Raw genomic sequence first — 25,278 nt, 5'->3', positions numbered from 1 at the left:
AGAGAAACCTCTGCCTAATATTCAGCATTAAATAATTCAGCCCCCCACACGGAGACCAGGGAGAAGAATGAGCCTGACAAAAAGTGTAAAGATTTCCTGTGCAGTGTTAAAAATGTGTTGACCTGATTAGCAGGCTCAAGGGACGCTGAGCCAAGGTAGATTAGAGCCGGGAAACAGAAAGAGCCTTGCAGTAAGAGGGGAAACATGGGAGATGTTTCTGGGACAAGGAATCATCTCTGCAACACACTGGCCCCGGTATTAATAAGCACCCACATGGTATCAAGTGCCTGGTGGTCCTTTGGGATGGAAAGCACGTGATGGGCAATGGGTGTAGGAGAGAGCGCTCTCTGGGCGCTTGTACAAACCGCAGCATTTAATCCCCCTTAATTTAATGGCTTGAAAAATGTTAACCTGGGTTATTGTGGTGCGTTGCGTTTGTGTTTTCATGCTGGGAAGGGCTGGGAAGAGCACACTGGAGCCCTGAGTCCCATGGTGACTTTAGGGGATGTTGCTGTCTCTCTCCTGTCTGGGAGGGACGTTTTAATGAATGCCTGAGAAGTCAACATGGTCCAAGCTCTTCCCAGAAGAGGCACCAGGGAGGGGCAGAGCTCTCGACATGGGGATTTGGGCGCACAGTGAAATAAGGGGACGTGAGAGAGAGCAGGTCCATCCATTTCTGCTGGCTTGGCCTGCGGTCCTGTGCTTGGGCCAACCGAGGGAACCGTCCCAGCTCCCCTTTGGGTTACGCCATGCCCAGGCAGCAGATGAGGGCCTCTAACACCCTCCCCAGTGCAGGGTCACTGGTGCTAAACCCCATTCTCCAAAGCCTCTCTGCAGCCAGGGGAAGGTACCTTCACTGCAAGCAGGGCTGTGCACCCAGGCGGGCCATCGTGTCGAAGAGCAGCTGCACGGCTATGGGGGCATTGGCCGCATGCTTGGGGCCACTACGTTGAGCTGGTGGGGTTTATCTCACTGATACCTGGCAGGGTCTCGGAGCTTGCTCCAGGCACGCTTTTGGGTGGTTCACAGCTAGGGGCACGCACTTGCTTGCTCACTAGCGTGCCGCTGCCCGAGCCACGGAGCTGGCACCGAGCAAGGGAGTCCTCACTGCTCTGAGCTCAGTTGCCACGGGCAGGTGCCACCTGCCACTGCTGCTAAATGGGCACCGCGAGGAACCTGGCACAGCGGGCAGGGGGAAGGCAGGGCCCAAGGGCTATGGTTTGGACCCAGCTCTGTGAGCTCTGGGGATGGGAGGCCTGGGGCGTGCAGCTCCACACACGCCCGGAAGGGAAGGCACAGCTCGGCTTTTGTGGTGACAGCAGGGGACAGACCCCTTGACCTGAACCCTGACTTCCACCCAGAACGGCCTTCAGGAAGGGGGAATGGTCGGTCTCGGGTGACTTTCCAGCATGCAGTAGGCGTAGGGCCTGGGTGTCTGCAGACCTCTCATATCTCCTCACACCCTGTCCGTGCTGCGCCTCCAACAACAGGGACGTGTCCCCCCGGGAAGAGGGTGCTGGTGCTCCCTAGCCCTCCCCGTGATGCCTGGTCCAGGAACCTGCCACGCAGGCTGGCCTGGCTGATGAAGCCGTTATCCCTGAGGCTCCTGCAGAATGAATATGGATGCACATCTGTCTCCACTTAGGTGTAACGAACTGCTAGACACTGTTCTCAGCTACCCCGCAACGGTGTTCATCACCGAGATCCCAGGGACCAGGGGCTGGTTTCCGCCCTGGCAGGGATTTGCCAAGAGGTGTTTCATGGCTGGGAAAGGAAAAACACTGAATTTCTCATCCCTGCTATGAGAGTGCCACTGTCCTGCAAACACCGAGGCCACAGAAGCAGGGCTGGTCCCTTGCGGAGAGCTCAGAGGCCTGTAGACATCAGCCGTGTGTGGCAGAGCCACTGTCCCCAGAAGCATGCGGGGCTGGCTGGCCACGGGCATCTGCCTTGAGTCCTGTGGCTGGGATCCAGGATGAGCCAGAATGCTCCCCTGCCCTGTGTCTTCGGACGTAGCTCTCAGGACAGACCCTTGCTCCCAAAACACCCCCAGGAGCCTGATGCTCAGAGGTGCTGAGACACCCAGAGCCTCAGCTGAGGTTGGTGTGAGCTGCTGGGCTCAACAAACTGCAGTGAGGGGACCGTGGGATGGTGCCACAGCCCCTGGCTCCCCCTCTTCTTTGTCCCCAGTCCCTGGGATCTCAGGGGTTAAAATCACGGGCCGAGGGCCCGCTGGCCAGCACCTTGGCATGAACCGCAGCCCATCTGCTTTTTATGCCCGGACATGACGAGCGACACTCCCCAATCAGCCACGGTCGTGAATCCCGGAACGACCGAGGATTACAAGCAACCCACAAAAGCAAATGGCCCGGATCGAACTGGCCCTGCAACGTGCTCCGAACCCAGCCCTGCTAGCAGGACGGCCTCGGCACGGGCACCGCGCTGCCCAGGACAGAGACCGGAAGTGCCCCGCGGTCACTGCCAGCGAGAAAGGAGGGCGGGTAGCGCTCCCTGCCCGCACCTACGCAGAGCTGCACGGCCGGGTGGCGGGACAGCCGTGTCCGTGTGTCCAGCAGCGGCTGTCCTGGCCCAGCCCAGCAGCGACAGCAGAGTCCGGCGAGGCGGCACAACCCACCCTCCAGCAAGGCATGGCCTGAGCTCTGCAGTGGCTCGGCACAGCAAATGCACAGCGTGCACCGAGCCACTGCAAGGCCACAGAGCGCAGGGACAAGGCATGCAGGCCACGCTTCTCCAAACCCACCGAGAACTTTACTGTTGCCAGGAAAACAGTGTCCTTGCTACCCAGCCTTCACCTTGAATGCCAGCCCCAGGGTACAGAGACCTGGGGGTGGGTTGAATGACCCCAGCCCCTCGCACCCACATCCAAGGATGTCTCTGCTGGCAGGAGCAGGCTGCCGGCGTGCACTGGGCATGGCTCGTGCATCACCCGAGAGCACACGAGCACTGGGAGCGCTGAGGCCAACCTGCCAGAGTCCCAAGTTCAGGGTCAAAGGACAGCACTGGACACCCCGTCCTATCTGCCCCGTGGAGACAGCTGATAAGGACACCAGGCAGTCCTTGCAGCCAGTGCCGGCTGCCCTGTCCCTCCCACACTGAATGGGATTCCCAGGCATGGTGGGGTCCTGGTCCCTGTCCTGCTCCCCACCGCAGCAAGGCCCGTCTCCTCCAGCCACCTCGCCCTCGGGGCACAGACAGCCTGCGGGACCGGCCTGGACGGACAGACGGGGCCAGCACTTCTCCTTCTGAGGTCTGAGCCCGCTGGGCTGCGCCACGGAGGCCACTTCACTTCTGCAGCGGACAGCCCTGGCACTGGAGAGCCCCATGGGCTGGGGTTAGAGATGGATCTGGACATGACTATAGGTGGTTGACACAGCGCTGGGGTCCAGGGTGATGGGCCTCCTTGTCCCCTTCATTGGTACCGCTCAGCCTTGAGCTCTACCAGAGCTTGTCCTGCGCCCCCAAGACCCCCGGCGCTCGTCCCTGCTCCCCGGCTATCCTGGGCTGTAGGGATCCATTCACCTTGATGAGTTCTTCACGGGGAAGGCACTGGTGGTTTTCTGTCATCTCCTTTGTCTGGCACGTCCAGGCGCTATCAGCCCCTCCTTTGTAATGCATTGTGTCCCGGGCTTTGAAGCAATTATCTGGCTGCTGGCAGAGCCAGGGATGAGGCATTGTGTGTCTGAGACAGCAGCATCACAGCCTTTCATCTTATCAGCCCGGTGTTAGGTTAATGAGTTTTATTGAATTTCATTCTCTGTGCATATGAATAGGCTTTCCATTAGGAGGGAGCCAAAAGCAGGCAAGCCCGAGGAAAGGTTTGTGCCGGTCGTCCCTGGGCCTGGCAGCGCATGGGGGGCAGAGAGGGGCCTTGGCCATGGAGGAGAGAGGGAGGGTTAGCTCCCGCAGCCTCCATCAGAGCTGAAGTCCCCCCTGCACAGGGTGCTTGGGCCTGGGCTTGGGCCCATCTCCACAGACAGCTACAGAGAGCAGGAGCCACCTCCCAGAAACCCGGCAGCCCCTTCCCAGCCCTGCATCCTGCACCTGCAGGCACACAGAAGGTGGTTTTGGTGGAGAGGGGTCTGGCATAGACTTTTTCAGGGGCAAGCCCTGTAAGGAGGGCAGTGGGTAGGGGTACGGGTATGGAGATGGATGCGTGGGCGTACAGATACACGGTGTGAACTGTGCGATGGGTTTTTAGTGTGCTTTGATCTGCCAAGTGAACCTCAAGGGTTGCTTGGCAGAGTGTTGGAAGTAAAGTTATATCTATATCTATCTACAGATATAGATAGGAATAAGTATTTGTGCCAAAAAAGCTCTGGCCAGGAGGAGACCTCAGGAAGGGCGGTGCACATGCCTGCGGGTGTTATGAAGCTGCCCGGAGATGCATCGGCCCAGCTGTCTAGGGATTCGGGACAGCCAAGAGCACACGTGCCCTGGCAGAGCTCTGCCGGCCTGAGCCCCAGCGGACAGGGCTGGCTGCAGTTCCCTGCCAGCGAGTCCCGCCGCGCTCCCCCCGGCTGCCTCGGTGCCTGGGAAGAGCTCTAGTGCACACACACGAGGCCGGCCAGGCAGATCCCTGGGTCTCTTGGGGCTTCTGCCTCAGGGAAGTTTTGCCAGTCCAAAGGACCATGCCCAGGAGCCGGTGTCCCCGTGCCTGGTGCATACAGGACATCCAATGCATTCAGCGCACACAGAGCTCCCCGCTTGGTGCTGGCACCCACTGGCGCAGTGTCAATAGCACTGCATCGTCTCCCACCGGCCAAGAGAGCCCGTGATCCGCACCCCCAGGTTTCCAGGCACCAAGTTACTTTGCCCTGTAGCAGACCTGACACTGGTGGGTAGAAACTTCCCCATGGCCCAGGCTCACAACCCCAGCATTTGGCCACGGCGGGAGTTTGCCATGGGGCAGGGAGCGGGACCCAGGTGTCCGGCTTTCCGGCACTACACGTCCTAAATGTGCTTCTTTCCATCCTGGCTGTTTGTTAATTTGATTATTTATCTCCCATTTAGCCTCTGACAGATCAAAGGCTCGGCGGAGGTGAAGCAAAGCCAGGCGGTGCATGAAAATGAGCCTGATACATAATGAATTAACCTCAAGCAGTTTCATTAGGTGGTGGCGTTACACGGCTGTTTGTCTTAAAAATTTAGGCTATGTAAAGAGAACAAGCAGGATCCCGTGTCCTGCGCTCCAGGCCAGAGCCCTGCACGGCTGCAGCGGGGTCGGCGGCCTCCGCTGCGGACAGCGTGTCTGGTCTCAGCAGGGTCCAGCCACGGCCACTGGGATCGGAGGCATCCCTCTAACAGAGCTGGGACAGGTGCCTGGGGTCACTGGTCAGCCCAGGCCTGGAAGCAGCTGGGGCCCTGAGCGCGACGCACCGCTGCAAAGCGTGCACCTCCCATCGCCCCAGGACACGTCGTGGGGCTGCGCTGAGTGCCCGCGGGGAAGGAGATGGTGTCGCCCGAGCCCCTCTCCCAGCCCAGGCGGGCTCGGTCTCTTGTGAGCGCCAAGGGATGAGAAACCACAGCCCTAAGTTTGGGAAGCCGCATCGCCAGCCCGCTACCCTCCCCCTCTCCTGCAATGGCGTTCAATGTCTCCTATCGGTGATTATTAATCTGTTTTTAATTCTATTAAGAGATGGCCAGGAGAAAGAGTATCAATTTTAGATTAACAAGGTTATTAGCACTTAATTATGTGAGGTGTCTTGGTAATTGAAAAGGAAAAGAGGAAGCACCATAAATATCCCCAGCCTCTCGGCTCCAGGGGGTGCACGGTGGCGCTGTGTTCGCGAGGAGATGGAACCATAAATATTAAATATCTTGTAAAAAAAAAAAACCGACAGGGAAGAGTGAGGATGCCCTCTGGATATTCCAGCGCCGAATGCTCTCGCATTCACAAATATTCATTAACTGGGATCCGCCAAGTTATTTCCACCAAGACACAGAGGCTGAGAGGGAGCGAGCTTATTTAAGAAAGAGAGTCTAGAGTAAATATTATTAGTAATTTTTATCTCTGCATGTCCCTAATTATTCCATAATTAGGAAAAGTGCACATATGCATATGCAATCGCTACCCTGCCAGTCTCATTGATGCGCGTCCCCAGCCCAGCCCGAGCGGAGGGACAGAGATGGAGCTGGGAAGTTTTTGCTCCTGCCCATATTAATGGCGGACGGAGAGGAGGTTGGGGGAGCTGCCCCAGAGCTCAGATGCTCCATGCAAGTCCTGGTATCTGGGGGGAGTAGTGATGAAGCCTTGGCCCAAGAGATGGCCAGGGCAGAGAGGTCCAGCTCCCCAGATGCCCACGCAGCTGCTCTCCATCCCCTCCCAGCTTTTGCTGCAGTGGGGCAGCATTTCCCTCCACCCACAAAGGCCAAAGATCACTTGTGCCAGCCACGTGCAGGGCAGAGCTGATCCCAGACATGCCAGGCAACTGAACAACCCCCTCCGGGGAGGAACGGGCTCTCCCTGATGCCTCCCCCAGCCTCTACAGGAGGCAGAAGCAAAGAGCCGGGCTCTGAGCTGAGATCCCTAAACAAACCTCCCCAGCAGCAGGCCCTGCATATGCCCGAAATCCCAGCCCATGTCCAATCCTGCTAGATAGTGGTGAGAGTCCTCATCAACCCTGCCTCACTCAGCCTCCCTGCATCAGTTGGAGCAGTCACCTCCATCTCCAGCGTCATGCCCAGCGCAGGAGCTCTGCGGGCAGGACAGCTCCTTTTGCTTGTGCATGCACAGCCCCAAGCGCAGGCCGCAGAAGCAACAGGCATGAATCACGCAGCTGCTTCATACAGGAGCAGAAGGGTCTGCAGGCTGGCCCTGATCTCCTGGTTGGTGATAAGCCAGTCCCTTCCAGGATGCAGCGGCAGGAGCTCAGTGCTGGAGAGAGAGATGAGAGCAGGGCAGGGCAGAGCAGGGATGTGATGCACCGGGGAGAAATGCTGCAGTGCAGCCCGAGGATGCCCAGGCAGGTGCACCCACCTGGCTTGATATCTGCTGCCATCTGCCGACAGCCGGGGGCAGGGCTGGAGGCTGCACCCGCCGGGGCCTGCGCTGCCCAGGCACAGCCGGGGAAGGGGGTTCAGACAGGCAAGAGGCAAGGGAACCCCCTGTGCCGGCAGCCCGCTCACTCAGCCCCTCCAGCTCCCCGGGGCAGGGGGGCTGCCTCTGGTCCTGTGCTTTTAGTGACAACAGCCCAAGGGCCCAGCCCTGTGAAAGAGGACAAACCCCAGCACTGGGCACAAACCCCCGGGCCACGGACAGAGCCCCTGGCTCATGCCAAGCCCCAGGGACATGGGGCTAAGCCCACTTGAGATCAATGAAAAGGACAAGCCTTGGCACGGGAACGCCCAGCCTGGCCTGCAGCAGAGCGGCTGCCTCCCGGCGCGGGCTCAGGGCGAGCTGCGCCGGGCTGAGCACCGTGCTCTTCGGGCGCAATGGGGCAAGCACCGTGTGACCGGCTGGCATGCCAGCTAGAGGCGCCTTCACAAGGCGGGTAACAGCCACGTAGCCCACGGCATGCTAGGACACGCAGAGCCGCTGGCAGCCTGGCGGGCTGTGCTGGATGCCCGTGCCGCAGAGCCCGGCTCTTTGCAAATGCTGCCAGTGTTCGTTGCTGGCGTTTACACAGCCCCGTCACTGCCATGGCTCCTGGCTTTTCCTGAGTGGTGGCATTTGGTGCCATTAAATCCTTGCGCTCTCCAGGATACCAAAGCCAGCCAGAAGCTTATTACCAGGCCCAGCATCCCCCTCCCTGGCATGCTCCCCCCCAGTCCTCTCTGCTAGGGAGTGCAGCTAAGCAGGGGCAGTGGAGCAGCCCCATGATGGCTGCAGGGGGGCAAACAAGCAGCACTGGGACCTCCCTGCTCCCCACGGTTGGGTCACGGCTGGGTGGAGGGATCCACAACAGAGAAGAGGTCAGCACGCTGCAAGGACCGAGTGACACACGCAGGCATCTCCAAAGGGAGCCGAACCAGGGATGCCTCCCACCCCATCCCGAGACACTCCTGCCCCATCACCCCTGTGCAGACACCACCACCCTGATGCTCACCTGGCCGGCAAAACCTGGCTTTCCCCCCTGGGGCCGGGCCCCGGCTGCAGAACATGACCAGAGCCAAGACAAGGGTAGGGCAAAGCAAAGCCCTGGGGTTTCACAGCTTCCTCCCTGCCTCCGCACATTTGCCGCCTCTCAGGCTGCTCATCATAGATGGCACGGACAGTCCGAGGCTCTTGGCGCCCTCCCCACTGCTTACAGCTGAGGCCATAATTGCCGAGCATCTGCTCAAAGCATTTGGACAAGGACATGACAGATAGCCCGTGCACGCTGCCGAGCGGTTTGGTTACCAGTGATCCACCCAGAGAAGGGCGGGCCCGGTGGGGATGGAGGGATGGATGCAGGGGCAAGGGTGCGCCAGGCCTCTGCCAGCCTTTGTGGACGCAGAGAACCCACACTCACCCTCCCAGCACCGGGGATAGCAATGCAAGCATGGACTATTACAGGGTCCAGGCGAGTTTGCAATGGTCCCAGACTGTGCACATACAGCGGGTTGCAAGGAAATTACAGCATCTGTAAGGGCCACTTTGGATCTGTTTCTCCATGTGAAAGACTGAATGGCTCAACAACCCTCTCCTTGCTCAGCTGTCAGCACAGACAGCTCCTCTCCCTCTCCCTCTCCATCCTCTTCTGCACAGCTGCCACGTGCCCTGCCTGGATGATCTTGCTCCCTCAGCGGATGGCGTTCTCCCCAAAAGCCCCGTGCAGTAATTCAGCCCGGACGCAGGGATGCACAGCCGGTGCAGAAGCAGGTTAGCAGGGCCCAGCAGAGCTGCAGCAGGAAGGGGAGGGCACATCCCTGCGAGGCCAGACAGGAGCAGGGACATCTCCTGGACGCTGCTGAGAAACCCCACCTCCGTGAAGGCAAGTGGAAGGCAGGGTCCTGGGGCACCCGCTCAGCTCCCTCCCGGACCCCACTTTTGGGGGTTAAAGGCTGACGCATCTCCAGAACACAACCCAGCCCCTGCCATCCAACCTATCGCGCTCAGGACCGTCGCGGCACTGCGTAACTCCGTGTGCACGTGGGGTGGAGCCCACCGGGCCCCTTTTCCCCCTTCCCACGTGCTAAGCACCAAGAGTCCCCCCAGGCCAGCCAGGGCCCTGGCAAGGGGCAAAACCTCCATGGGGTGCCGAGGGGGCAGGGGCCAGTGTCCCGCACCAGGCATTAAGCTTTTAATCTTAACTCCACACATTACTGATGAGCTCATCAACAAAAATCTAATTATTATGTGCGAGGCCAAGCTTAATTGCTTGTCCTTGACATGAATAATGCACCACATAAGCCTATTACCCAGTGTAAGCCTATTATTATTATTATCGCACTCCCTGTCAAAAGTATAAAAGTAAAACAGTCGAACAGGGGGGGAAAAATAATGTTATGCAATTAGCAGCAAAATGCCAGACAAATAAGCTCGTTAATTCTCAGAGCGGGCGTGCTCCACCAATCACGGCGGAGCACGTATTTCGGACCGGACAGGGCCCCGCCTGCCTGGACAGGGCTCTGGGTGGGTCCGGCGCTGCCGCGAGCCCCACGCCAGGCTGCGGTCGTCCTGGGCTGAGCAGCACTGCAGGCACGGTGGGGCAGGGGCCTGGCGCTCGCCCGCGCCTCGCACTACACAAATAACAGACTTGGCAAATCCTAGCGTGGTGCGGCTGGAAGGGACCCGTGGGGTCACATCCAGCCCACCCCCTGCCGGGGGCAGCGTCAGCCCTGTCCAAAGCACCCCTAATCTCATGACAGAGGAGGATCTAGCTGCCCTGAGCCTGAGCGAAGGAGCAGTCCCGGGGCCTACAGAGGACCCTTGGCCTGCCTAGCACCACCATGCTCAACCCGCGGCACCCCGGAGCGACTTGAGATCCTTTCGGGGCACCATGCACTGAGCCCTGTGGGGTGGCACACACGATGCCCAGAGATTGCAAGCAGAAAACCATCATGTTATAAGCTTTTCTGGGTTCCCGGCAGCAGCAGACTTGGTCTGGTATTTGTGTGCAATCAAACAAGGAGTGAAAACCAACAGCCGAGGGGGCCTCGAGCCTGAAAAGGTTGAGAGCCGCTGGCCCCGTGTGCTGGGAAGGAGCCAGAAGGCACAGGCAAGTGGTTCAGGGCTGCAGCAGTCCTGAGCAGCGGACGGACAGATGCACCCAGCCAGCCCGGAGGGAGGCCCGGGATACAGCTGCGCCCCCTCCTCCTTCCCTGGGCGCGCAGGGTTGGGGCTGCATGCGGTGGGGGTCGGGGCTCTCTGGCCGCCAGGCTGCAGCCGTGCACGCTTCGCAGCTCCCCGGAGCACAGCAGACCGTGCCAGGGTGACATTCAGGCGTGCAGCTGCTCAGCCTCCCCCAGCACCCCCAGCTGCTGCTCCGCAGGGGTCCGCGGCAGGGCGCCCGGCCGGTGACAGCACGTCAGCCTCTGCGCGCTCCCCCCCGCCGCGAGACGGACAGGCAGGCAGAGCCGGCGCGATGTCGAGGGAAAAGGGAACGGGAAGGACAGCAGCCAGGAGGATGCATGCAGAGGCTCAGGGAAAGGCCCTGGGTTTGGGGAGCCCTGGCAGTCGGTATGTGCCGTGGTTCCCTGCCCTGCACCCAGTGGGAGCACAGCTGGGGGCCTGGAGAGCATGGGCTGGAAGCGCCCGGGTCCGGGCACAAGCCGGAGCCTGGCTGGGGGGTGCAGGAGCCGCCCGGCCGCCCTTGCCCGTGTCCTCCGGTGCCAAAGTGACTTTAATGGAGTTTCGAGCCGGAGCTGAGGCTTCTCCTGGCAGCAGCAGGGCCCGGCTGGCACCGCGCACCCGTCCTCAGGAAGCAAACACTGGCCGGCCTGACCCCCGACCTCTCCCAAATGCTGCCTGGCTCCATCTCGTCAGCCGCTAATTAAATCCCACTAATGAGGAAATCAGGATTCAGGAGCCGGCTGAGCAATGTTCCCTCCTGCACATGCACTCCGCGAGGACTTATCACTAGTCACAGGATGTTTACAATAATTTTTAATTTGTGCAATTATTAATCATTTTTCTATCTGCCTCATTTGCATAATAATTAGTCTGTGCGGTGTTTGCCATGACTGTGAATGACAGTGCTTTAAATTAAATTAAGATTTTAATATTCAGAGTTTTGGTCAAAGCTAATCAAAGTTGCCTCGCGATGCCCAGACCGGGGCTGCTGCCCCTCCGGAAGCCATGATAGAGCGATGGGCTTCCCGGGGCCACCGGAGCCCCGTCCACCCAGCAGCGGTGCCCCCGTCGCTGCAGCCCCAAGAGCTGAAATGCGGCCAGCTCTGGAGCAGAAGGGAACAGCCAAGTGCAACGTGTGCCAAGGGCACCGGACAAACTCCGGGTCCTGCACAAAACCCCATATGGCGCAGCTGTGCCCGGGGTTGCTAAAAGCCTCAGGTCCCCACTGGACGCAGCCTGGAGGTGTTTGATGTCAGCAGCTGTCACAGCACAGCACAGCCCTCAGCTGGATCTCAGGGGCGATGAGCATCAACCTGGCTCCTCGGGGAAGGTCCAGGACCCTGGTTTGGGGTTGGGTGGGGGGAGAAGAGGTTCACACTCTGGTTTTTCAAGTCTCTCTCATCCCCTGGGCTCCTGCGAGGAGGCTGCGACCGCCCCTCCTGATGCCCCCCTGCCTCGTCACTGCCCCTTCCAGGGGAGCACGACTGTCCTCGCCCGTGCTATGACCCCCAGGACGCAGCAGCTCCCCGCAGTGAAATTCAAGCACAGCAGGGGCTGGATGCCTGCTCCCAGCTGGCCGCTGCAGCACAAGACAGGCTGCAAAGGACCCCATGCACGCAAGAAGAGGGCCTGCTGGTCCCTGTCCCCAGCCTCACGCTCCTCTCCCCTTAGCTCAGGGCATGGCCCAAGCCCTGACACCGGTGTTTATTGCTGCAGCTTCTCTGGAAGCAGGCAGGGCCCTGGGGGATTATTCCCCCCCTGTCTAAAAGTGACCTTAATCCCCCTCTCCCCCACCCCTGCTCCTGGGCAGGGATCGGCCTGTCCGTGGGGTGTCCAGGGCTGTGGGAGTTGCTTTAAGGGGCATCTCAGACCCCGTCTAGGGGCACGTGCCACCCTGCCTAGCACAGCTCTTGCCATCCTTGGCCCAGCTGCTCTCGCCTCTCTCTGCCGCAGGCCAGCAGTGCCAAGGAGGCAGGCATGAAAGGCAGCATCTTCCCTCCCGGAAAGAAAGCATCCCTGGACCCTGCTCCTGCCAGGGCATGGCCAGAGCCCCGAGCCCCCATAGCTGGTGTCGCAGCACCCTCTGCTGTCGGCCTGCAGCACGAGACGCTGCCCGTGCGTGCTGCTGCCCAGGGCGCGCAAACCCCTTGGAAGGGGAGCAACCGGGCACACGCGCTGGCCCGTGGCCCTGAGCGGGGGCAGCAGAGCTGGGCCGCGGCGCAGAGGCCCTGGGAGCTGCTGCCAGGCTCCTCTCCCACTTGCAGCCATCAGCACTGAAGGTCCAGGCAGGTCTGATGTCCCTTCACTCCCTGCTCAACAGCTCCTGATGCCCCTTCTTCCCTCCTGGCACATGTCTGATCCCTTGGGGAACCTGGCCAAACTCAGCTCCCACCACAGCCGGTGCCACAAGCTCCACCTTTAATGAGACGCTAGGTGGAAAAGAGCTTCCTTGTGCTCCTACTCGCTTCGTGCTGTGGCCCCCAGCACTTGTACCATGAGAAAGTACATGATAAATCCTAATGGGGTCTCGCTTCATCATTTAGTATTTTGCAAACCCTTCTCCTGTCTCCCTTCAAGCATCTGCTTCCTAAACGGGACAGGCCTGGCCCATCCATCTCCAGACTGCTCATCCTTGTTCCCATCTCTGGGCCTTCTCAGCAGAGCCCAGGAAGGAGCACTGCACGCCCCAGATGGGGAATCTCTCCCGGGAGACGGTGCCCGCGCCTGACACGGCCCTATGAGCTATAGGTAAAGCAGCCTCTCTGTCCCTCACCCCAGCAGCTTTCCCACCCCGCCAGCTACAGCATCCCACCCCCAGCATCAAGCCTTTGCAGCCCCCTTCCTGCTGTTATAACTTCCTGCACCTGGCCCCGATGGGCCTGCTAATTGCACAGGTAATTGCCAGCTGGCGCCAGGCTCCTTAAAGGGGGAGACTGCCCTGCTCCAGCCCCTGCCTCACGGCTCACCCCCACTTGGGCTTATGGTGTATGGGGACATGCATTCCCTGCCCTATGGGAAAAGATACTCTTCCTCTGCAGCGGGGCTAGCTCTGCTCAGTCCCCGAGTGGGAGCTGAGCCATGGAAAAGGGGCACAGGCCCCAGGAGTGAGCGCAGGGGCCCCTGTGCCTGGCAGCCCCCAGGCCTCCAGCCTCCGAGCCTGAAGCAACAGCAGGTAAAGGCAGCTGCCGAGGGCAGGAGCTGTGAGGGGGTCTCGCTCCCTGTACAGAAGCAGACAGCGGGTGCAGAGGTTTCAGGTGCTGCCCTGGGTCTTACGGCTGCATGGTTTAATCCTGCCCCAGCTTGGACATGTGCCCTGTCCTCGTCTCACCTGCCGGCCTCTGCCTGGCAGCCGTGCACAGCCCTCCGCAATGCAGCGCCGCAGCAGGACCCCAAACCCCTCAGCTGGCTGCACAGAGCAAGTCGAGGGCTGGCACTGCCCAGGCTCCCAGACCAGGGCAGGGCTTCAGCCAGGAAATCTGGGGTCTCATCCCCACTCCGGCACCATGACGGGCCCATGAGCGTGCCTCTGGCCCTTGGGCACCCTGGATGCTCCTGCAGCATCTGCTGGGACTGGACCCAGGGATGGGGCAGTAAGCACAGGGCATGGCCCATCCATGTGCCCCCCCGCACTGGCGCTGTTACCCCGTAGCCATCGTCAGGGGACGAGACGAGCCTGGCAAGCAGGAGCTGCAGGCCTGGGAGCCCTGCGGAGCCTTTCACATTTAAATGGCCCGGGGCTGGGAAGGAAGGAAGGAGCCGAGAGCCATAGCAACCTGCAACACACAGCTCCTGAGCTGGCCAAGCCCGGCCCCAGCCCCTCGCCTTGCACGGGGCCTGGAGCCGGGCGACGCGGAGGGGACCCAGAGCCACAGGGATGGCGGCCCCTCCGCTCGCCTGCCTCTGTGAGCTCTGTGACTGCGGGTAGGTGGGCGCCGGGCCCTGCCAGCCCGTGCGGGCACATGCCGCTCAGCGCGGGTTGGATCAGGCCGTCGCCAGGGAAAACCTGCCTGGCTCACGGGCCAGAGAGCGGATGCCTCCGGGGTCCCCCCAGCAGCGCCCAGCCCAGGAGCAAAGCCTGCTGCCTTGGTTACCCCCCTCGGCCCCTCAATTTATTCCCCTCCCTCCCATCCCAGGGGGTGGCTTGCTGTGTGCCAGCAGAGCCAAGGGCTTGGGGAGCACATGGAGGTTGACTCCCCTTCTCACGGAGAAGCCGGTGGCATCTCAGGGTGGCAGAGCCAGCTACAGCTGTGCTGGGACACACCAGCGCCCATGCCTGGCCGATACGGAGCCTCCCTCTGGAGCCTCATTGTGCCCGTCTCTCCGCGCAGCCGACACAAGCGCCACAAGAACTGCCGGAAGCAGGGCCAGCCGGCAGCCGGGGTGCAGGAAGGGGCCCTGCTGTCCCATTACCAGGCTACGTACACGTACCTGCCAGGTGAGCAGGGCTCCAGGGCTGCCTTTGGTGCCGCCAGCCTGCCCACCCTGACCCCGTGCTGTCCCCCCAGGCATCCCCCGGTGCAGCAGCAAGAGGCTGCTGCACACCCCCCTGCACCCCAACCCCCCAGGCAAGGCCCTCAGCACCACCCAGCGAGCAGAGTTCGTACCCCCAGTGCCAGGCAAGAGGACCAAGCCCTGTGTGCAGGTAAGGCAGGGGCTGGCAGGAGCCCCGGGATGCAGCGGGGCACGGCTCCGAGCCTCTGGGGCTGTCCCCTGGGCTCAGGGAATGGAAGGGGCAGGGCCCCAGGGTGGCACTGAGCAGTGGGCAGCACGTGAGGGAATCCACCCAGGAGCAGCTGGATGAACCCCCACAGCATCCCAAGCCCACAGGCGATGCTTGGAAAGCTGGTCTTCTGCAGGAGCCGTGCCGGTCCCCGCGAGAGCCCTTCCGAAGGCAGACGCTCTACAGCCACCACTTCCCGCCCCAGGCGCCGGCGGTGATAGCCCTCCAGCAGCCCCCGAGCCAGATGCAGCACACGGCGGCCCCCTTTGCCCAACCCAGCACCACTGCGCAGGACTGCTTCGGAGGCCGACGGGGGCAGTGGCCAACTCGCTACGGGGAGCTGCCGGCACTGACAGGTATCTGCACCCTGGGCATGGCCTCCACGCTTGTGCCACGGGGCTGGAGCCATCAGGCAGGTGAAGCTCACGCCAGGGCCCCGTTTCCTCCTGACCCCTGACTGGGCTGCGGCGCAGGAGACCACCACCCCACGGGAGTTTCTCGCCAAGCCTGGCTCCAAGCCCACGCGCAGCAAGGGTCTGCAGGCACACCTGGCCCTCGAAGGTGATGGGCAGCAGTGACTCATGGGGCTTTCTCCCCTGGTCCTGCTGCTCCCAGGTGACAGGGCTGGGCACGGTGCATAGGCCTGCGCCATCCTCTCCATCCCATGGAGCAGGCAACTTTGCTGAGCCCAAAAAGGGCTGCCAGGGGGTTCGATCCCTTGTCTCTCCCCATTGCCAAACCGCTGCCAAACCCCAGCGTCACCACAACCACTGCAGCTCCCAGGTGGAGCTCCCCACCTGGCTGCCCCCAGGGGCCTGTCTAAGAGCTGGAGACCTCCTGTGCACTGTGTAACCCCAGTGCTGGCTTGGGACCCTATCACAAGTGGTAGCAAAGGGGCCAAGCCCTGCCGAGCACAGGCCCCAGGCCTTGCTCCCACCTCCCCAGGTCAGCTTTCTGCTTCCCCAGGTGCTCACAACATGACGACTACCCATGGGTCCACCTACTGCCCGGTGCCCTTGGAGAGGAGGGGGGCACGGGCCCCCGCAAAGGGGGCAGAGGCTGCAGGGCAGCCGGCCCAGGTGGAGTACATGACCTGGTACCAGAGCGACTTCCCAGCACGCGCTTCCCTGCCTGCCCGAGCCCTGCTTACCCAGCCCGCTCCGGACAACCTGGCCATCAACCAGAGCCTCGGGTGAGCGGGGCGGGCAGGTGGGCCCAGGGGCCTTCGAGGAGCTGCGGGGGAGGGACACCAGCACGGGGAGGAAGGAGCCTCCTCGCAGACCCAGGTGCCAGTCTAGGCAGGGGGAAGGAAGCATCACTTCACTCTTGGAGCCCACGTGGCAAAGGGCTTTAAGACCTGCAGGTGGATGGGGCCGGAGACAGGCAGGCTGCCCCCATCAGGCTGCCCCCACCCAGGATGACGGCACACCTAGGCTGCCCAGTGGGTCAAAGCCCCAGGACAGCCCAGAGACTTGACTCCTATCTCTGCAGCTTATATGCGGCCTTCTCCCCCCAGCACCAGCTTCCAAACAGTGCAGAGGGAAAGCTACCGTGGCTGGGACCCTGGCAGGTACCCTCGCGCCGGCCTCATCAGGCTGAAGGATCAGCTGGGGAGAGAGCGGGGTGGAGAATTCAGTGGAGACACAGTGACTAAGGTGAGCGCAGGGGGCAAAGGGCGGCTCCGGCGGGCAGCGAGGGGCTCCCTGGGGAAGGTGAATTGCCATTGCTGTCTTCTCACGGCAGGAGGGCAACGCACTGGGATAGTGGAGTCCAGGACCTCCACAGTTAATGCCCAGCTCTTACACTGACTTGTTCTGGGACCTTGGGCAAGTCTCCTCCACTCTCTGAGCCCCCCCATCACTGGGGCAGCCCCCCTGCCACGTGGGCTCAGAGGCTTTGCAAGCTGCTGAAGGGTTTCTCCATGGGTGCTGCACAGCGGTGGGCTCTGGCCCCTCCATCAGGCTTCATGGCCTTTTCTTAGGAGCCCTTCTTGTCTCTTCCCAGCTGTCCTACCCACCTCTGCCACTGGACAGGCCCTCTGGGACCGTCCAGCGACCCACCACGGTGCTGAAGTCCCTCGCAGCCAAATTCAGCCATTCCACAGCCCACAAGTTCTTCTTCAGAGACTGGGGAGCACAGCCCCGAATCCGGCACGGTGACCCCCACGATGGCATCTACGTCCGGCCGCTGGTAACGGGCCTGGTGCAGGGTGGTGCCTGCTGTCACACTATGATAATCACTAGTGCCTTCCCTCTCCTCCTTCCCATGCAACAACCTTGCTGCGCAGTGGGTAGGACGTGGGTGGGTTGCCCTTGGCAAGGGAGCAGGCGGCATTCCCCAGCCTGCAGTTAGCTCACGTTTACTCGGTAAGGTGCAGGGGACACGTCAGAATAGTCCCTGCATGTCTCCCGCTCACTCCACTCTGTGACGCTTGATTTCTAGGCCAAGTTCGAATGCCAAACCACCACACACAGCACCTACCTGCCCAAGAGAGCAGAGAAAGCAAAGAGCTGCAAACCCGAGCAGCAGGCCATGGAGGCACAGGGAGAGCAGGACTTCTCCACCACCCACAGGGACTCGTACAGGTGCTGCTCTGGGCTGTGCAGGAGGTCGAAGGGGGCAGGCAGTGCTCTAACATAGGCGTGCACCGAGATAACGGGGTTTGCGCCCTTTCTTTCAGGCTGCTGCCGCTCCCAGTTTGTCGTCTGCAAATGTACCTGATTCAGCAACAGCAGAAGGCAGGAGAAGAGGTGAATTCTCTTGCACCTGTTGAAGCCTAGAGGCGGGACGGCAGGGCGGTACCTGAGACTGTCTGGCTTAGGAAGGAGTGAGCTGTTGCAGGCAGAAGCCTCCTTCATCAGATGCAAGGAACAAGACTAGAATCGGATGAAGGAGGCTGCTGCCTATGAAAACTCATGCCTTGTGAGCCACTCGGTCCCCAAGCTGCTGCCCTGCCTCCTGCCAATTAAAGCCTGAGATGGACTGTGGACCTCCTGGCAAAGCAGCTCTATCCATGAGGGGGACGATTTGGCAGGAAAGGATGGGTTTTTTAGTGTATCTTAACAATATTAAAATTGCCTCATCTAAGATGTGAGAGACAGACACTGCTACAAGTGGCGGCTGCTTTGCATGCACATTAAAGAGCACCTTAAAAAGAAAATACATGAAAGTAAAAACACAGTAGTTTTATGGTACAAATTCCACATCATAATGAACTTGGGTGTACAAACAACGTGCCTTTGCTAGTGCCTAAAATTTTAACGTTTAAAATAAGTTGCAAAAAAATAAGCTAATGCAGCGTACAGGTATCAGACAACTCATGCTTAGCAGTGGTGTTGGAATGGTCCTGAGAAAACTACGGTGCTCTCCAACCAAGGGGCAGCAGTTTTCTACAAGGCTGCAGTAAGAGGAATGCAGTAGTGCAGTACTGTGGAACGGAGAAAGTGGGTGACAAAAACACGAGGGTATTCACCTAGATCTTCAGAGGGCAGCAGCCGGCAGCTTGCATCCATTCAAAACTCTGAAGGCGTTTCCAACTCTCACATTATGGGCGGAAGTGTCGATGGGTATCGCATCTTTCCCCAGGCCAGTACGCACTGTAGGCATGCATTTGCACCAGAGCATCTGTGGTATAACCAGGCCCTTCCTTGTGCTGCTTCTCCCTCCTGTCGCCAGAACAACCGTGCCTAGTGCAAGGCCTCTGGAGGGTGCAATCACCTTGGACTCCAGAAGTGGGTGAAGGCAGTGGAGAACACAACAGGAAGATTGCGTTCAGCGTGCGTGAGTGTGATGCTGGAAACGCTTCTGTTAGCTTTAGCAACTGTTATGGCCTTGGCGTGAGAGACTCCATCTCCCGATCACTTTCCTTGATCCACGGGCTACAACAGGGCCCCATGACTGCACTCTTACCTGCCCTTCCACATGCTGCTCAGGCTCAGAGTCACCAAGCTTAATTACTCAGGCAAAACCACTGTTCCCCCAGGAGCTCGGCGCCCTCCTGGCCTCAGCCACTGGCCGCCTAAACGCTCAGCAGCTTATGCGCAGCAAGGTGGGGTGCGCATCTGCCTCTCAGCACACGACGAGGCTGAAATGCTGTTCCCCGGTGGCTGCAGGAGACTGTCACAGCAGCTGGGGTCCAGCAAGTGCCTGCTTGCAGCCCGGGCGAGTTCCAGCAGACTTTGAAAGGTGTTAGTGAAGCACAATTTGTTCAGCTGCACTAATTGCAGACTCTGCAATGGCAGCAGATGCTAGAAAAATCAGGTCCAAGCCTTCCTCCAGCTGCCTGCAGCTTGGCTATTTTTCACCCATTTTCTCTTGTGGATTTAAAAAAAAAAAAAAAGAAGAAGAAGAAACCCTGCACTGCACAAACATATTAATAAACAACAGTTGTGCTGAGCCGCAGACAGGCTCCGAGCCATCAGCTCAATGCAGGAAATAAAAAAGGGGCTGCACCACCTCGCAGAGGGGAGATGCCCAAGGTTCATACATTTCCTATGAAAATATCTGTGGTACCGTCTCCCCCCACTGCCTCTCCAGGCCCAGCACACAGAAGGGCCAAAGCCCAATTCACATCACCAGGCCCAAGCTCCCATCAAGCAGGCAGCTTCCATGAAAACAGCTGGCTGCATTCAACACGTTTTCTCTGCAGTGTAAGCAAAGAGGGACTCTGACGACCAGAGGTGCTCTCTCTCCAGACGGGAACAGGCCAACTGTTTCTGCACGAGCCGTAGCTCAGAGTCTTGGCCTGGTTTGTTTAAGAGGTCTGCTCTGGTACAATTACATTTCTGGTCTCAGCTGACAGATGGCTGGGCTGAGACATGGCAGCTGAGCAACTGCCAAGCCTGTCTAAAGGAATCAAGGATGCTCTCCTGGAACCACGCCCCCGCTCCCTGCCATCAGATCCCAAAAGAAAACAACACCGGGCTGAAATCATTTAAACCCCCCCATTTACTTGCATCTTCTCACTAATAAGTAGCCTTAGACTGGCTGCGGGAGCTTCTGCATGGGGGGGCTTTGCTGCGTCAGATACAACAATACCATTTTCCACCCATACCCCTTCCTCCAGACAGTGACCACCAGTCCCTGGAGACCCCCTGCTCTAACTGGAGCAGCAGTTGCTGGTGAACATTTAGCTGCCTATCACTGCTCAGATGAGAACTAGGAGAAACGTCTGCGTTATAAATGTTCCCTACAAGGCAGAGAAGCCACCTGAACTTATCGAAAACACAGCTATTTTTGGCTTTGTCACCACTGATACCAGATAGATCTGCCAGAGGCAAGTCAGCCAGTGGTGAAGGCCTCGCTGTCATCACTACCTGCAAATACTTGCTGGCGTTGCATGGACATCTCACTCATAGTCCTAGTGCATAAAAGAATTCTGCCCCTACAAACGAGTTTTTCTTAACCCTCCCCTCTCCCCATAACAGGCCCTGAGATTTGGGACAGCAGAAGAATCAGGGATCTGTGGAACAAACCCTGGGGGAAAAAGTATTTGGCTGAAAATAGACTTAAATACAGACTTTATATCAACTGGTAAAAAAGATGGAGTCAGGCCAGAAATCATTGTCTCTACCTGGTGCAGCAGGTTCCTAGAGAGCAGAAGCGCTCCTGGGTGCTGTATTTTCCTAGGACAGCAAGTCTTCTGGTTGCTCATGGTATAGCTGCAGTTCTTCTCTGAACCCCAGGAACCTTTTCTTCTCTTTACCCGAGTGGAGAGAGAAACCCCATTTCCGTTGTGTTCCAGGAGCACCGTAAGCTCTCCTTGAAAACCAGCTGTGACCCCCAAAGACAGTTCAGTTCAACACTGAGGGCTAGGGGCAGCAGGGAAGAATGAGCCATCTCGTATAGCTGTGGCAGTGGCCCTAGGTGTACAGAGGTCTCGCTGCCACCTGGAAAACAAGTCAAGAGCTCCATCCCCTATCCCATTTAGCTTTACATGTCCTCAACGCTCCACTTGTAGGCGAGCTCCTGGACGGCCTTCTTGCTGGCTAGTCTAGCAAAGCGCTTCTGTTCAAATCCATTGGACCTGTAAAACAACACCCAGAAGAGCACATGTGGGTGTGCAGTCTGCTTCATCAAGTCATTTCTAAGCGTATGAAACTTTCTGGTGAGGCCAGATGACTCGGACGCCCTGCTCCTGATCCCTACCCTGGAGTTCCTGCCGGTCCAGCCCGGATCTGCAGCTAACACAGCTGGTGCCATCTGGTGGCAGCACAGCGGCCTGGCAGCACAAAAGCCAGAGTGGCAGCCTGCACTGCTCTGGCCCAGGCCCTTCCCAGGTGCCTAGTGACCAACACAAACTGCACGTTACAGATTTCCCCCCACCTGAAGATTCACAAGTTCATCAAGTTGCACAAGAGCCAGAAGCCTCACGGCACGCAGGGCACCGCATCAGGTATCTCCCATGCCTTCCTCTGGCTTATCACAGGGATAGAGGACTGGAAGGGACCCCAGATCAGCAAGCCCAACACCCTGCTACTGCGACACCTCTGCACATGGCCCTACCCTTTAAACTTATTGAGCTCCTTCTTCAGACCAGCTAGACCTTGGGAGAGTTAGGGACTTCTAGACAGCAAGCTCTACAGGGCAGAGCCTCGGTTACTACTTCTGCTGCTGTGCTGGGCACTACTCAAACAGCTCCAGAAAAGCTTACCTGTCCACCCCGTCCCAGCGATGGCCAGGCCATATATTAAACCTGTTGAGCGGAGGTGCTGGTCCACTGTACCTGGGTTTCTCTAGATAAAAAGAACAACAGAACCAGTTACTGTTTTAGCCCAATGAGTTATAGTCAGAAGCACTCAGAAGTGTCTACATCAGTACACGTCAACTGAAGGCAGAGCTAGAGAGACTGCTAAACAGCTCTCCCTCATTTGTGGAAGGAGCTTCCAGACACACATGCACTTCAGCTCTGTGGATTTCTACGTGCACTCAACCAGAAGGAAAGGTGGAGAACCCAACACAGCTGGTGCGCGTCCACTTGAGGCACCGCTGTCTCTAAGCCAGCCAGGAACAGTACCCACCAGGCACCAGACTGCCCGTTACAGGGAGTCTGTGCTACGTACTGACCGGTCAGTGCACCACTGGAAGCTCTAAACCCACTAAATGCATCTCAGCACCCCAACCTTTCTTGTCCTTGCTCTCTTTTGTCTTCCTCTTTTTTATGAAGTTGGCCATGGGGTCTCCTTCTCTTTCCTGCTCCCGCAACATCTGATCCAATTCCTGGTCATCAATATAACGAGCTAGGGGCTTCTGCATCTCCTTAATTGCATCCTCCACATTCTGCTGCTGCTGTTTGCTCTGAGCCAGGCTGGAAAAGAAACACACAAAGCCTCACATTACAAAGCAGTCAGGAGTCACCAGACACGGCTTGCCGCTTCCTCAGCACGGCTGACAGAGGGCAAAGCAGCCTCTCACGATCCACACCTCAGTGGGGTGTGGGAAGCTTGAAGGGATCTGCAAGAGGATGTGGAACATCTGGTAATCAGAACCATACTGCCCTTCTGTGCAGGGTCTATGGTCACTAAGAAGCCTCAAGTGGACACAACTGTATCACGCACACATGCACTACAGCACAGGGACAAGAGACACGCACTCACCCTTTGCCCCACTTGGCATATTGCTCGTCTTTCCTAGCCTTCTCCTCCGCTTTCTTCTGCTGCTCAAGTCGCTCTTGGGTGAGGTCTCTCTTGCGGCCTGACTTGTCTCGGAAGACAGTTTCTGCATTCTGAGATTCATCTGAGGGCATCAGAATTTCAGGGTTACTCACTGTGGACTAACTCCAGAACCTCAGCAACTGCCTGACATTCGGTACTGAAATGCACCTCAACCCTGCTCACTGCTGTAAGCATGCCCGCCTCACAGACATCCCCAGGCAATGACACAGCGGACGCCCCAGCTTCAGCACTCAGGCTGTGGTTGTTGCTTGATCCCTCTGGCCTCAGTCCAGCCCTGCCTGTTGAAGATCTAATGAACCCATCATAGCCCACTGCAGAGGCAAGTCCCAGCTGCTTCTCCCTTCTGTGTTCCTTCATGGGGACGGTCCTTGGGACCCCACCGTTGATTCTTCTTTTACTTCACAAACCCTGCACCTCCACTCTCAAGGGCTCTTCAGAACGTCTAGGTGCCCCCCAGGCCCAACCACACCCCACCAGGACGAGGACTGAAGCAGCATTAAGAATCACTCTGCCAACAAAAAGGAGGCTGAGGCTGGCAGCCTCCACACCCTTTACCTTCCAAGTGCTTGTTACTTCTATCCCGTCTCCTGAGCTCCTGCTGTTCTTGCCGCAGCAGGTCGGCCGACACCAACCCAGCTTTTCCCCCAGACAGCATCTGACTAGCCTGCAAAGCAAAAAAGGATCCTCCTGAGTTACACGGGCTGCCAGCTGCTGGCTAGTGAAACAAGCTGGTGCTCTCAGAGCAGTTCTTAGGAGAAACGGTCATCCCATTGGCACAAAGTTGCTCCACTGCGCCCAGTCTGAGCAGCATGAGAGACCAAGTGGGCCAAGACAACAGAGCTCTCCTCTCCTCTCCCTGCCCTGGAGCTATGCTCATTGCTAGCCAGGGGTGAGGCACGCTGGCAGGGCAGCCTGGCAAGCCTGTATTTTGCAAGCTGGATACTACTGGATTTCTCAAGTTTCCACACCAGCCACCACATGAGTTTTGCAACCCAGAAGCCAAAGCCTACATCCTTACTCTCTGGCCTTCTCTTCTCTCTCTCTGGGGAGATCCTTTACAGTCCTGTCCTCGAAGAGGTGGTGAGAGGTCAGAAGGGCTCCTTGAACTGCGGTGTTTCTTCCCAGAGGCCTGACTCCTTCGGGGAGGAGATAAATCAGAATCTGAAGACTTGTCCCGAAGCCTTTTGGAAGGAGCAAGACCAGGAGGGGAGTCACGATGCAAGTGGCCTGGCCTGGGATTTCTCCGCGGTGGGGAAAGGTCTGAATCAGAGTTCTGGGCACTCTTCCGTGGTGGCGAAATGTCCAACTCATGTCTCTGGCGCCTGTTGGAAGACGATGCCTGCTGGGACTTTTTACTGCCTGGAGAAGAACCTGTAACAGTAGAGGGAGACTGAATTATAATCCAAGGAAAACAAACTCAGGGGCCACGTAAAAGGCTAAAAAGCTGGTTCACAAGGCCCCCACTACAAAGTTGAATCAACCCGCTTGAAAACCAGACCAAGGCAAATCAAACATGCAGATGGTTACAGGGGCACAGCAGTGGCTGAGCCCTGGACATTTCCCTTCTTATCAAACCACAGGCTCAGCACGCAGGGACAGCTGGGGATTCAGAAAGTTCCTTTGTTAGATAAACACAAACACTGCTAAGTACCCATCCTCTTCCAGTGAACAAGGGCAACACGACAATGCCAGTTGTGTCTACTTCCCACCAGTGCAAGGTATCAGTAAAGCCCCAGCTTTGCCATCAGGACAAAGGGGGTATCTTCAATCTGGGTGGCTGACAGCCACAGCAACAAGCACAGAGCAGCATATTTGCTGGCGGAGATAAGCCTCATGCTCCTCCTTTCCCAGAAAACACAGCACCACTGGTCTCACCTGAGCTGGGATATGAAAGCAGGCAAGTTAACATATTCAAAAGACACTTTTTCCCTAATAAAAGGCAGGGCCTAAGAGAAGACGAAAAAAGCAAGAGAAGCAGGGCAAGCATGTTTTAACCCTCCTCCTTCTGCAGGGATTTTTTTTTCCTTACGCATGAAATAGCCTTTTCCACAGCAGCCCTGTCCAGTGACTGCTGTTATGATCTTTAGCCCTTTGCTCAATCTGATGAGCAGAACGGGACTGTGAGAACCAGCCTCACTGTTCAAAGCGCTGGAGTAGAGGGCATTTTTGTTCCTACTGTTAGGCAAGCAAATGCTCTACCACCTGTAACCTACCAGGAGTGTGAAAATGGATCCAAATCCTGTCCCCCTTGCAGGTACAGGGAAGCGCAATCACACAGCAGTGCCTTTAAATACCAGCCTGACAGCAACCTCCTGCTCTAAAGCCAAGGAAACAGCACAGCATCTCATGCACTTGCCACACTCGCCTCTTGTGCTGCTTGGCCTTTTGGGGCCGCTTGGGGACCCAGGCCTCTTCCTCTGGGGCGGTGATGTTTCTAGCTCAGACTTGTGTCGGTTCTTCCTAGGAGGTGAGAGATCTGGTGTAGCCTGGCGCCTCTGGCTCGAGGACAACTTCTCCAGGAAGCCGGTTTTCGAAACAGACTGTCCTCCTGGCAAGGACCCATCTGCAACTCTGCTGCCTTTTCTACCAGACGCTGAATGAGCTCTCTTGGGAGAGTCGTGGCGGCCCCGGCGCGGCGGCGATGGGTCGGG

General features: G+C 58.4%; 2 protein-coding genes across 2 annotated transcripts in view; one reads left to right on the top strand and one right to left on the bottom strand.

Moving 5' to 3' along the window:
* The first annotated feature begins 14,108 nt into the window (after positions 1-14,108).
* LOC102374081 lies at positions 14,109-17,734 on the top strand. The gene is made up of 9 exons (XM_025211946.1): positions 14,109-14,155; positions 14,563-14,669; positions 14,740-14,876; positions 15,160-15,310; positions 15,921-16,146; positions 16,471-16,609; positions 16,959-17,144; positions 17,397-17,539; positions 17,635-17,734. Exons 1-9 carry the CDS (start codon positions 14,109-14,111, stop codon positions 17,732-17,734), a joined length of 1,236 nt encoding a protein of 411 aa, XP_025067731.1.
* A 318-nt stretch (positions 17,735-18,052) lies between these two features.
* The window catches only part of BUD13 (BUD13 homolog), a gene marked incomplete at its 5' end in the record, with an annotated part of 9,915 nt that continues 2,689 nt past the window's right edge, over positions 18,053-25,278 (bottom strand). Inside the window, 7 exons of the mRNA XM_025211947.1 lie at positions 18,053-20,979; positions 21,607-21,688; positions 22,076-22,260; positions 22,550-22,688; positions 23,183-23,291; positions 23,646-23,998; positions 24,993-25,275. Of these exons, the coding sequence (XP_025067732.1) occupies positions 20,886-20,979; positions 21,607-21,688; positions 22,076-22,260; positions 22,550-22,688; positions 23,183-23,291; positions 23,646-23,998; positions 24,993-25,275 (1,245 nt within the window). The remainder of the gene's footprint in view (positions 20,980-21,606; positions 21,689-22,075; positions 22,261-22,549; positions 22,689-23,182; positions 23,292-23,645; positions 23,999-24,992; positions 25,276-25,278) is intronic.

This window comes from Alligator sinensis, unplaced genomic scaffold (genome assembly GCF_000455745.1).
Source record: "Alligator sinensis unplaced genomic scaffold, ASM45574v1 scaffold1626_1, whole genome shotgun sequence".
NCBI classification, from domain to species: Eukaryota; Metazoa; Chordata; order Crocodylia; family Alligatoridae; genus Alligator; species Alligator sinensis.
The sequence above is the reverse complement of the archived record's forward strand: the minus strand, read 5'-3'. Positions and strand labels throughout refer to the sequence as shown.

Bases quoted from the DNA above. Each gene is read 5' to 3' on its own strand.
- LOC102374081 (XM_025211946.1), top strand. From the start codon at position 14,109: ATGGCGGCCCCTCCGCTCGCCTGCCTCTGTGAGCTCTGTGACTGCGG. The intron at 14,670-14,739 runs GTGAGCAGGGCT...CTGTCCCCCCAG, and splicing joins TACGTACACGTACCTGCCAG to GCATCCCCCGGTGCAGCAGC. The intron at 16,610-16,958 runs GTGAGCGCAGGG...GTCTCTTCCCAG, and splicing joins GTGGAGACACAGTGACTAAG to CTGTCCTACCCACCTCTGCC.